The sequence below is a fragment of the Mustela putorius genome, unplaced genomic scaffold (genome assembly GCF_011764305.1).
Source record: "Mustela putorius furo isolate JIRA1106 unplaced genomic scaffold, ASM1176430v1.1 tig00003834_pilon_pilon_pilon, whole genome shotgun sequence".
Taxonomy (NCBI): domain Eukaryota; kingdom Metazoa; phylum Chordata; class Mammalia; order Carnivora; family Mustelidae; genus Mustela; species Mustela putorius.
In genome coordinates, this window is record NW_025421987.1 from 38,475,677 (window position 1) to 38,489,486 (window position 13,810).

Here is a 13,810-nt window from a genome sequence, read left to right on the forward strand (position 1 = left end):
TTTGTTTAAGTAAAGGCATTTTCTCATTATTCTGTTATCATGGAGAAGGAATTATATGGGCTCATGTGTATGTGTAGTCCTAGAAATCAATTTATCAATATTACAAAATTTATATAAATTTATTAAGCAGTAGGGATTCTGTAACTATAGTCCTTCCAGCTATTTCTTGGCCATGATTAAGCCATCAATCAAGAATGCTCTTCTAGCTGTACTGTATGGTTTAAATCAGAGACTAGGAGTTCCTTGCGCATAGGATTTCTATCTGCCTCCACTTCACCTCATAGAATCTCTACATTTCCTTTCGTACAGGAAGCACTACATATTCTCCTAAACTTATTTTAAAAATTTTCAAACATTTCAAAAGGTGATTTAATTTGCGACAGAGCTGGGATAAGAATGAAATATCCCAAGACCCGGTCTAGACCTTCTTCCACAGACATCCCAATGATTTTAAAGGCTCAGTTCTGCTCTGATTTTGGCACAGCTTCTCTCTCACCCTCTCCCAAAGGCAATGAAGAGATCCAGAGAGAGTACCAAGGACTGGTTCTCCTGAGAAAACCTATTAGGTAAAAGACAAACCATTCCATGTTTCTCATTAGGCTGTGCATGATGGGGAGTCTCAACAGTCAGAAACCTGTAATGAGGGAGGGCCTAGCCTGTAGATGAGGAAAAGAAAGAGATCTGTGGGTTTGGGACAGTGAAACTACTGCCAGAGAATTTGAGAGTTTAAAAAAAAAAAGGAGGAAAAAAATTGAACTTTTACTTATGGATGGTTATAGACTAAGTGGGCTCCTATTTAATGTTTATTCACAAGTCTGAATTATTTTTTTTTAAAGATTTTATTTATTTATTTGACAGAGAGAGATCACAAGCAGGCAGAGAGGCAGGCAGAAAGAGAGGAGGAAGCAGGCTCCCTGCTGAGCAGAGGACCCTGGGATCATGACCTGAGCCGAAGGCAGCGGCTTAACCCACTGAGCCACCCAGGCGCCCCTGGTCTGAATTATTTTTAAATTTCTTTCAAGGCAAGACTATATTTTTTCTGTGTAATACCATCCTGAAACTGTACCACACAGGTGTTTAAGTTGGCAAGGCTCACACTTGTTTTCCTCTCACTCACCTGATAGTCTATAAACTTTATGAGGATAGAGAATATGTTTGGCCTGAGTATTATTATATCCCTGCTACCTAACTAGCACTGCTCCTGCACAAAGAATGTCCAATAAATGTGTTAAGTTCATACCATTAAGAAATTAGCTACAATTAAATCAATCAAAATTTTTACTAATATCTACTATGTGTCTGGCATTTTCCAGACACTGCAGGAAAACCAAAGATGATTATATGTGGCCCTTCTCTCAAGAACTGTGTAATCTAATTTTCAAGACAAAACTAACACATATGAGCCCTGAGTGATGTAAGAATTGCTGAATCATTATATTGTACACCAGAAACTAATATAACACTACATTTAGTTATTCTTCAATTTAAAAAACCAGTAAACATAAAACAGCAAGAAAGAGAAGTGGAAAATGAGTTGCTGCTAGGTGGAATTGGAGTTCAGACCAAAGAAGAATATGTAATGTGGACAGAAGATTCTGGAGAAGTTCTGGAACTGGGTTGAGTTTCACATGATGACTCACAACTGAAAGCAAATCATTGCAGGTGGGAGGAAATAACAAAGGAAAAAGCAAATACAAAATTCAGAATGGGGGTGGGGAATGGGAGTGGGGAAGTGTGGAGAAGCAGGAAGAGAGAGAAAGCAGGGCTGGACAAAGTAGAGACAATGAGTGAAGAATACGTTTGGGGAGTTTTTGTTTTTTGTTTTTTGTTTTTTTTAAGATTTTTATTTATTTAACACAGAGAGAGAAACCACAAGTAGGCAGAGAGGCAGGCAGAGAGAGAGAGAGAGGGTGGTGGAAGCAGGCTCCCTGCGGAGCAGAGAGCCCAATGCGGGGCTTGATCCCAGGACCCTGGGATCATGACCTGAGCCAAAGGCAGAGGCTTTAACCCACTGAGCCACCCAGGCGCCCCCATCTGGGGAGTTTTATGAGGTGCCTTCTTAGGGTGGAGCAGGACAGACACTGAGGAAGGGAAGTCTACACGGCTGGCAGCAAGGAGCCATCTTATCCAGCAAAGATCCTTTTCCTTCTGGATTCAGAGCACCTCCTGTACAACTGGCCCCAACCTGGTCTGGTTTCCTAGAAATAAAAATAGGGGCCATTCCAGCTCCAGAACAGTTTTGAAGCTGGTCATCACCATGAACACCCCCACTGATGAGGCAAATCACACCTTAGGGAAAGAGGAGGATGTGAAAAAACAGAGGGTGCCCCATTTTCTCCAGAAGATTTTTAAATTATGTGCCATCCATCATCTGAAAGCTGCTCCATCATTTCCCCTTTACTGAGACTTCAGTTAGATGCCAAATAACATGGATTTGCCCTTAATTCCTAGCTTTGCCAAAGCACAACATTTAAAAGCTCTAAAGGTTTTGGGCAGAGCACAATAATTAACAGAAGGCCAGGGATGGGGAGGAAGCTAAACCTTCAGTGAGTTATGGGCCAGTCGGGGCTTGGGAAAGTTTATTGTAGAGAAAATTTAGACCAATAAATAAGAAAGTATATCTAGTTCTTCCCTGCTCTCCCCTCTTTCAGCTTTAAAAAGGCAGTGTCACTCTTACCCTGTTAGTTAAATACTGTTGCATGTACAAATGTTTAATCTCATCCCTTTTCATAACTTCCAGCTCTATATCAATTGGATCTGCTTTTTCAAATTCCAAAAACTTCACAGTATCTACACTGAATGATGATGCCTTTGATGATCTAGACAATGAATCTCTTGTCGTCAAATCACTGTCCTTTATAGAAGAGAGTCTGAGGAATCCTCCACCTGAGATAGCAGACTCTCCCTTTTCCAGCTGGGAGGACGTTTCATCCTGAATCTTGATCTGCTGTCGCTTAAAATTTAGGAGAGTTTCCTCATCATACTGAAATCTCTTTTCTGGAACTTCTTCCGGGAGTATCTGGGGGACTTCGGGAATAGGAATGTGCTTAGACACATGAAGAGTTGACTGGATGCTCTTCAGTTCCTGAACCAGGCACTGTATTTCCTCAATGACAGCCACTTTAAGGTCTCGAAGAGAGAGGATACATTTGTTCATGTTCTTTTTCTTTGAGTGGGCCTGATAAAAAGAATAGAAGAAAACAAAATGAGAACCCATTCACAAAGGATGGTTTGAAATATTTTTGTCCTTTAACTGGTATGTATGCCTAGCAAAAATCCAAGAAAAAAAAATTTATCTGATCATTTCTATTCACTACTAAGTTACTCTTTTCTCTAGCTTTTAGGCTGTTTCCCATTGATCTTCTCCAAAAGAAGAGGATAGTATGATTGTGACCTCTGGTATCCCTCAGCTGGCTCACAGGGTGCAGTTCTGTTCTCTTCTTCTGACCAATGAGGGGAAGTCCTTCCTGAAGTTTTGTACTCAGCCAGAGCCTAGAGAGGGGAAGGTCATTCTTTAGTGAGGAACATATATATGTAACTGCCTATCCCTGATGGAGACTCCAGTTCAACTGGCTTAGACACATTTAGGGTTGCCCACTTAGGGCCAAACTAAAGTTTAGCCTATTTTTATTCTGCATTTTGCCCATATTCTTCCTGTTACTTCTTGTGCAGGGACTATCATGATCTTGAATTTCTATATCATGCATACCAACAGATTACAGGACACTTTCTCAGTTCCTTTTCCATTTATCTAAGCCAAACTATGCCCCCTGCCTCAAGCCACAGGAGCCATAGTGGCCCACTGTTTCCTCATTAACAGCTGTTTCCAAAACGCTCTTCCCAGAGCCTATAGGTAAAAGCAATCCTAAGCCTGTGTACAATTAGGCAACAAGGTAGTCCAAAGGCTATTAAGAGTTACTTTGCATAAATATACAGGTTTACAAAAAAGGATTAAAGGCACTTCTCCAAACTGACAGTAGTGCTACAGTAGTAGGTATAGTATAGTATAGTCATAATGGATTTTGACATCCCACTTACAACAGTGCATACATCACCCAGATAAAAAATTAACAAGGAGACAGTGGCTTTGAATGACACATTAGGACCAGATGGACCTAACAGATATATATAAAATATTCCATCCAAAAATGGAATATACATTCTTTTCAAGTTCACATGCAATATTCTCCAGGATGGATCACATGTTAGGCCACAAAACAAGTCTCAATAATTCAAAAAGATGGAAATCATATCATGCATCTGTTTGGACCACAATGGTAGAAAAGTAAAAACCAATTGTGAGGAAAGAACACAAACACATGGAGGTTAAAAACATGCTACTCAACAATGAATGGGTTGAGTGAGACCCCAAAGAGGCAGGAAAAAGAAAGAAAGAAAGAAAGAAAGAAAGAAAGAAAGAAAGAAAGAAAGAAAGAAGAGAAAAAGAAAAAGAGAAAGAAAAGAAAAGGAAAGGAAAGGAAAGGAAAAAACAGTCCAAAATCTTTGGAATGCAGTAAAAGCAGTTCTAAGAAGGAATTTTATAGTATACAGGCCTACTCAGGAAATAAGAAAAAGCTCAAATAAACAACCTAATTTTACACCTAAAAGAGCTAGAAAAAGAACCAAAGAAAGCCCAAAGCTAGTAGAATGAATGAAATAATTAAGCTTAGAGCAGAAATAAATGAAATAGAAATAAACAAACAATAACAACAAAAAATAAAAGATCAATGAAACAAGGAGCTGTTTCTTAAAAAATAAAATTAATACACTTTTAGCTAGACTCGTCAAGAAAAAAGGAGAAGACTCAATAAATGTAATCAGAAATGAAGGAGAAATGACAACTGACTCCACAGAAATACAAAAAAATTATAAGAAAATATTGTGGAAAATTATATGTCAACAAATTGGACAAACTAGAAGAAAGTAATAAAATTCCTAGAAGCATATAAACTAATAAAGTTGAATAAGGAATAGAAAATCTGAACAGATGAATTATTAGCAATGAGATTGAATCAGTAATCAAAAAATTTCCCAAAAAAACGAAAGTCCAAGACCAAGTGGACTCACAGGTGAATTTTACCAAACATTTAAAGAATTAATACCTATTCTTTTCAAACTCTTCCAAAAAATATAATAGGAAGGAAAGATTCCAAGTACATTCTAGCCAGCATTACCCTGGTATTGAAACCGACAAAGCCACTATAGGCCAACTTGTCTGATGAACATAGATGCAAAAATCAGTAAGATACTAGCAAACCAAAATCAACAATACATTGAAAAAATTATTTACCACAATCAGGTAGGATTTATTCCAGGGGTGCAAGTGTGGTTCAATATTCACATATCAATCAATGTCATATATACCATTAACCAGAGAAAGAATGAAAACTATATGATCATCCTAATAGATCCAGAGAAAACATTTGACAAAATTCAACATCTATTCATGAAAAAAAAAAAAAAAGCTCCCAACAAAGTAGATTTAGAGAGAACATGCCTCAACATAATAAAGGCCTTATATGAAAAACCCACAGCTAATATCATTACTAAATGGTGAAAAACTGACAGCTTTTCCTGAGATCAGTAACAAGACAGAGAGGCCCACTTTCACCACTTTCATTCAACATAGTACTAGAAGTCCCAGCCACAGCAATCAGACAAGAAAAAGAAATAAAAGGCATCCATATTAACTTCCATCCAAGGAAGAAGTAAAACTGTCACTACTTGTAGATGACATGATACTATATATAGGAAAAATCATAAGGAGACCATCAAAAATCTACTAGAACTGGTAAAGTAATTCTGCATAGTTACACGAGACAAAATTAATATAGAGGAATTTGTTGCATTTCTATACACTAGTAACAAAGTAGCTGATAGAGAAATTAGGAAATCAATTTATTTTTTTTAAAGACTTTATTTATTTGAGAGAGAGAGAGAGAGAGCATGAAAGGGGCGAGGGGCAGAGGGAGAAGCCGGCTCCCTGATGAGCAGAGGGCCTGATGTGGGACTTAATCCTGGGACTCCAGGATCATGACCTGAGCCAAAGGCAGTTGCTGAACCAACTGAGCCACCCAGGTGCCCAATAAATCAATTTATAATTGCACCAACAAGAATAAAATACCCAGGAATAAACTTAGCCAAGGAAGTGAAAGATCTGTACTCTGAAAGCTATAAAATACTGATGGAACAAATTGTGGAAAACACAAATAAATGGAAAGACACTCCTCCGTGCTCATGAATTGGAAGGATTAATATTTTCAAAAATATCTATACGACCCAGAGCAATCTACAAATCTAATGCAATGCCTATCAAAATACCAACAGCATTTTTCACAGAACTACAACAAATAATTGTAAAAATTGTATGGAACCACAAAAGATCCCAAGTAGCCAAAGCAATCTTAAGAAAAAAGAACAGGGTCGCCTGGGTGGCTCAGTGGGTAAAGCCGCTGCCTTTGGCTCGGGTCATGATCTCAGGGTCCTGGGATTGAGTCCCGCATCGGGCTCTCTGTTCAGCAGGGAGCCTGCTTCCTCCTCTCTCTCTCTCTTTGCCTCTCTGCCTACTTGTGATCTCTCTCTGTCAAATAAATAAATAAAATCTTTAAAAAAAAAAAAAGAAAAAAGAACAAAACTGGAGGTATCAAAATCCCAGATTTCATGATATACCACAAGGCTATAGTAATCAAAACAGTATGATACTGGTACAAAAATAGACATGTAGATCAATGGACAGAATTGAAAACCCAGAAATAAACCCATGCTCATATGGTCAATTAATCTACAACAACAACAAAAAAGGCAGGAACATACAATGGGAGAAATACAGTCTCTTCAACAAATGAGGCTGGAAAAATTGGACAGCTACATGCAAAGGAATGAAACTAGACCACTTTCTTATACCATACACAAAAATGAACTTGAAATTGATTATAGACCTAAATGTGAGACCTAAAACCATAAAATTCCTAAAAGAAAGCATAGGCAATAATTTCTTTGACATCAACCAAAGAAATATCTTTGTAGATAGGTCTCCTAAGAGAAGGGAAACAAAATCAACACTAAACTGTTGGGAGTACACCAAAATAAAAAGATTTGTAGAACAAAGGAAACAGTCAACAAAATCAAGAGACAACCCAGTAATGGGAGAAGATATTTGTAAATTATATATCCAATATGGAGTTAACATCCAAAATACATGATGAATTATGCAACTCAACACCAAAAACAAACAAAAAAACAAACAAAAAACCAATCCAATTAAAAAATGGGCAGAGGGCCTGAATAGACATTTCCAAAGAAGACATACAAATGGTCAACAGATACATGAAAAGGTGCTCAATATCACTAATCATCAGGGAAATGCAAATCAAAACTACAATGAGATATCACCTTACATCTGTCAAATGGCTAGTATCAAAAAGACAAATAACAAGTATTGGCAAGGATGTGGAGAAAAAGAAATCCTCATGCATCACAGGTGGGAATGTAGATTGGTACCACCACTGTGGAAAATGGCATGGAGGCTCCACAAAAAATTAAAAACAGAACTATCACATGATCCAACAATACTACTTATGGGTATTTATCTGAAGGAAACAAAAACACTAATTTGAAAAGATAAATACACCCCCATATTTACTACAGCATTATTTACAATAGCGAAAATATGGAAGCAACCCTAATGTCCATCCATAGATGAATGGATAAAGAAGAGGTGGTATATACATACAATGAAATATACATCTATAAAAAGGATAAGATCTGAGAAAGGAGCAAGATGACAGAGGAGTAGGAGAACTAATATCATTGGGTCCCAGGAGTTTATCTACATAGAAAAAGAGAGATAAACAAATGGACCTTGAGGGGAGAATTCAAGGGATAAATGATACCATAAGATGAAACAATATTAGAATAATTGGAATCCCAGAAGAAGGAAGAGAGAGAAGGGCAGAAGGTATATTGGAGCTAATTATAGCAGAGAATTTCCCTAATTTGGGGAAGGGAACAAGTATCAAAATCCAGGAGGCACAGAGATAACCCCTCAAAATCAATAAAAATACGTCAACAACCTATTACCTCATAGTAAAACTTACAAGTCTCAGTGACAAAGAGAAAATCCTGAAAGTGACTTGAGACAAGAGGTTTGTAACATACAAGAGTAGATATATTAGATCAGCAGCAGACCTAACCACAGAGACCTGGCATGAAATATTCAGAGCATTAAATGAGAAAAAGATGCAGCCAGGAATATTATATCCAGCTAGGCTGATATTGAAAATAGAAGGAGAGATAAAAAGGAAAAAAAAGGATAAAGATAAAAGTTTCCAGGACAAACAAAAACTAAAAGAATTTGCAAACACCAAACCAGCCTATAGGAAATTTTTAAAGGGGTCCTCTAAGCAAAGAGAGAGACTAAAAGTAACAGGCCAGAAAGGAACAGAGACAATATACAGTCTCTACCACCTTACAGACAATACAATGGCACTAAATTCATATTTTTCAGTAGTTACTTTGAATGTAAATGAACTAAATGCCCCAATCAAAAGACACAGTGTATCAGAATGGATATTTTTAAAAGGCTGTCTGCAAGAAATTCATTTTAGACCCCAAAACAACTCCAGATTTACAGTGAAGAAGTGGTAAACAATTTACCATGCCAATGGGCATCAAAAGAAACTGGGATGGCAATCCTTATATCAGACAAATTAGATTTTAAGCCAAAGACTATAATAAGAGATGAGGAAGGACACTACGTCATACTTAAATGGTATGTCCAAAAAGAAGATCTAACAATTTTAAATATCTCTGCCCCTAACTTAGGAGCAGCCAATTATATAAACCAATTAGTAACAAAATCAAAGAAACACATTGACAATAATACAGTAGTAGGGAACTTTAACACCACCCCACCACCACTGAAATGGACAGATCAACCAAGCAAAAGATCAACAAAAAAATAAAGCCTTTAAATGACACACTGGACCAGATGGACATCACAGATATATTCAGAACATTCCACCCAAAAACAACAGAATACACATTCTTCTCTGGTGCACATGGAATATTCTCCAGAATAGATTATATCTTGGGTCACAAATCAGGTCTCAACTGGTACCAAAAGATTGGGATCATTCCCTGCATATTTTCAGACCACAATGCTCTGAAGCTAGAACTCAACCACAAGAGGAAAGTTGGAAAGAACTCAAATATATGGAGGTTAAAGAGCATCCTACTACAGAATGAATGGGTCCAACCAGGAAATTAAAGAAAAATTGAAAAAAAAATCATGAAAATGAAAACACAACTGTTCTTTTGGACACAACAAAGTCAGTCCTGAGAGGAAAGTATATTGGAATACAAGCCTACTTCAAGAAACAAGAAAGGTCTCAAATACACAACCTAACCCTACACCTAAAGGAGCTGGGGAAAGAACTGCAAAGAAAGCCTAAACCCCACAGAAGAGAAATACTAAAGTTCAGAGCAGAAATCAATGAAATAGAAACCAAAAGAACAGTAGAACAGATCAGTGAAAGTAGGAGCTGGTTCTTTGAAAGAATTAATAAGATTGATAAACCCCTGGCCAGACTTATCCAAAAGAAAAGAGAAAGGACCCAAATTAATAAAATCATGAATGAAAGAGGAAATATCACAACCAATACCAAAGAAATACAAACAATTATAAAGAACACATTGTGAGCAGCTATGCACCAGCAAATTTAACAATCTGGAAGAAATAGATGCATTCCTATAGACATATAAACTACCAAAACTGGACTGGGGAGAAAAAAAGACCTGAACAGATGCATAATCAGGAAGGAAATTGAAGCGGTCATCAAAAAATCTCCTAATAAGCAAGAGCCCAGGGCCAGATGGCTTCCTAGGGGAATTCTACCAAACATTTAAAGAATTAATTCCTATTTTCATGAAACTGTTCCAAAAAATAGAAATGGAAGGAAAACTTCCAGACTCATTTTATGAGATCAGCATTACCTTGATCCCCAAACCAGACAAAGACCCCATCAAAAAGAAGAATTACAGACCAATATCCTTGATGAACATGGATGCAAAAATTCTCACCCAAATACTAGCCAATAGGATCCAACACTACATTAAAAGGATTACTCACCACAACCAAGTGGGATTTATTCTTGGGCTGCAAGGTTGGTTCAACATCCACAAACCAATCAATGTGATACAATACATTAATAATAGAAAGAACAAGAACATTAATAATAGAAAGAACCATCTCAATAGATGCTGAAAAAGCATTTGACAAAGTACTGCATCCTTTCTTTTTTTTTTTTTTTAATTTTTTATTTTTTATAAACATATATTTTTATCCCCAGGTCTGTGAATCACCAGGTTTACACACTTCACAGCACTCACCAAAGCACATACCCTCCCCAATGTCCATAATCCCACCCCCGTCTCCCAAACCCCCTCCCCCCAGCAACCCTCAGTTTGTTTTGTGAGATTAAGAGTCACTTATGGTTTGTCTCCCTCTCAATCCCATCTTGTTTCATTTATTCTTCTCCTACCCACTTAAGCCCCCATGTTGCATCACCACTTCCTCATATCAGGGAGATCATATGATAGTTGTCTTTCTCTGCTTGACTTATTTCGCTAAGCATGATACGCTCTAGTTCCATCCATGTTGTCGCAAATGGCAAGATTTCATTTCTTTTGATGGCTGCATAGTATTCCATTGTGTATATATACCACATCTTCTTGATCCATTCATCTGTTGATGGACATCTAGGTTCTTTCCATAGTTTGGCTATTGTGGACATTGCTGCTATAAACATTCGGACTGCATCCTTTCTTGATCAAAACTCTTCACAGTGTATAGATAGGAGGTACATACCTCAATATCATCAAAGCCATCTATGAAAAACCCACAGTGAATATCATCCTCAGTGGGGAAAATCTGAGAGCTTTTCCCCTAAGGTCAGGAACACAGCAGGGCTGTCCACTATCTCCACTGCTATTCAAAATAGTACTAAAAGTCCTAGCCTCAGCAATCAGACAACAAAAAGAAATGAAAGCCATCTGAATCAGCAAGGAAGCAGTCAAACTCTCATTCTTTGAAGGTGATATAATATGTTATGTAGAAAACCCAGAAGACTCCACTACAAAACCGCTAGAACTCATACAGGAATTCAGTAGTGTCAGGATATAAAATCAATGCACAGAAATCAGTTGCATTTCTATACACCAACATAAAGACAGAAGAAAAAGAAACTAAGGAGTTAATCCCATTTACAAATGCACCCAGAACCATAGGATACCTAGGAATAAACCTAACCAAAGAGGCAAAGAATATGTACTCAGAAAACTATAAAGTACTCATGAAAGAAATGGAGGAAGACATAAAGAAATGGAAAAACATTCCATGCTCATGGACTGGAAGAAGAAATATTGTGAAAATGACTATGCTACCTAGAGCAATCTACACTTTTAATGCAATCCCTATCAAAATACCATCAACATTTTTCAAAGAAATGGAGCAAATAATCCTAAAATTTATATGGAACCAGAAAAGACCCCAAATAGCCAGAGGAATGTTGGAAAAGAAAACCAAAATTGGCAGCATCGCAATTCCAGAGTTCAAGATCTATTACAAAGCTGTCATCATCAAGAAAGTATGGTACTGGCACAAAAACAGACACATAGACCAATGGAACAGAATAGAGAGCCCAGAATGGACCCTCAACTCTTACGGCTAACTAATCTTTAACAAAGCAGGAAAGAAATGTCCAGTGGAAAACAGATAGTGTCTTCAACAAATGGTATTGGGAAAATTGGACAGCCACATGCAGAAGAATGAAACTGGACCATTTCCTTACACCACACACAAAAATAGACTCCAAATGGATGAAAGGCCTCAATGTGAGATAGGAATCCATCAAATCCTTGAGGAGAACACAGGCAGCAACCTCTTCGACCTCAGCTGCAACAACGTCTTCCTAGAAACATCATCAAAGGCAAGCGAAGCAAGGGCAAAAATGAACTATTGGGATTTCATCAAGATCAAAAGCTTTTGCACAGCAAAGCACACAGTCAACAAAACCAAAAGATACCCGACAGAATGGGAAAAGATATCTGCAAATGACATATCAGATAAAGGGCTAGTGTCCAAAATCTACAAAGAACTTAGCAAACTCAACACCCAAAGAACAAAAAACCCAGTCAAGAAATGGGCAGAAGGCATGAACCGACATTTCTGCAAAGCGGACATCCAAAAGGCCAACAGACACATGAAAATGTGTTCAACATCACCGGAATCAGGGAATTACAAATTAAAGCCACAATGAGATACCACCTCACTCCAGTCAGAATGGCTAAAATTAACTAGTCAGGAAATGACAGGTGTTGGCAAGGATGCAGAGAAAGGGGAACCCTCCTGCACTGGTGGTGGGAATGCAAGCTGGTTCAGCCACTTTGGAAAACAGCATGAAGCTTCCTCAAAAAGTTGAAAAAAGAAGTACCCTAACGACCCAATCACACTATTTGGTGTTTACCCTAAAGATACAAATGTAGTGATCCAAAGGGTCACATGCACCCGAATGTTTATAGCAGCAATGTCCACAATAGTCAAACTGTGGAAAGAACCTAGATGTCCATCAACCGATGAATGGATAAAGAAGAGATGGTATACATATACTACTGTATATGTATATTATGCAGCCATCAAAAAAAACAACCTCTTGACATTTGCAATGATGTGGATGGAACTAGAGGGTGTTGTGCTAATTGAGATAAGTCAATCAGAGAAAGGCAATTATCATATGATCTCTCTGATATGAGGAATTTGAGAGGCAGGGCAGGGGTTGTGGGGGGTAGGGAGTGAAAAAATGAAACAGATGGGACCAGGGACAGAGACAACTCTAAGAGACTCTTAATCTCAGGAAACAAACTGAGGGTTTTGGGAGGTTGGGAGGGAGGGATAGGGTGGCTGGATTATGGACATTGTGAAGGGTATGTGCTATGGTAAGTGATGTGAATTGTGTAAGACTGATGATTTACAGACCTGTAGCCCAGAAGCAAGTAATATATTATATGTTAATTTTTTAAAAAGGTAAGATCTGCCATTTGTGACAACATGGATGATCCTAGAGTATATTATGCTGAGTGAAATAACTCAGAGAAAGACAAATACCATATGACTTCGGTCCTGTGGAATTTAAGAAACAAAACAAAGAGAAACAATTAAAAAACCAGACTCTTAAATACAGAGAACTGCTGGTTGCTAGAGATAGGGTTGGAGAAAGGGTGAAATACATTGGTATTGAGAAGTTCAGAACTCTAGTTGGAAAACAAATAAGTCACAGAGATGAAAAGTACAGCATTGGGAATATAATCAGTAAGATAGTAGTAATGTTGTTTAGTAATAGATGATAACAATACTCACTGTGTTGACCACAGAGTAATGTATAGATATGTTGGGTCATTATACTATATACCTGAAACTAACATAACAACTGAATATTATACTTCAAAAAAATACACTTTTCCAGGCAGTCTTACAAAACTTACCTGTATGATTATTACCTATGAAGCAAGAACACTGTAACAAAATAGAGATGTTTTACACACTTAAGAATAAACATTTAAAGCATTAAGATGTAAACTGAAAACAGATAATCACATCAAAAAATGGGCAGAAGACATGAACAGACACTTCTCCAATGAAGACATACAAATGGCTAACAGACACATGAAAAAATGTTCATCATCACTAGCCATCAGGGAGATTCAAATCAAAACCACATTGAGATACCACCTTACACCAGTTAGAATGGCCAAA

The 13,810-nt window shown here is 37.5% G+C and overlaps 1 protein-coding gene across 10 annotated transcripts in view; it reads right to left on the reverse strand.

The window, feature by feature from the left end:
• Positions 1 to 13,810, reverse strand: part of CFAP44 (cilia and flagella associated protein 44) — a 152,495-nt gene that overhangs the window by 24,803 nt on the left and 113,882 nt on the right. For 8 of the 10 annotated variants that reach the window (XR_001180962.2, XR_006609093.1, XM_004761445.3 and 5 more), the window contains one exon: positions 2,678 to 3,178. Coding sequence is in view for 7 of the 10 variants with exons in the window: in XM_004761445.3 (XP_004761502.1) it covers positions 2,678 to 3,178 (501 nt within the window). In the remaining 3 variants the exon portion in view is untranslated. Of the gene's footprint in view, positions 1 to 2,677; positions 3,179 to 13,810 lie in introns of those variants that run through there. The other 2 variants (XM_013060925.2, XR_006609094.1) reach the window with 2 other exon arrangements.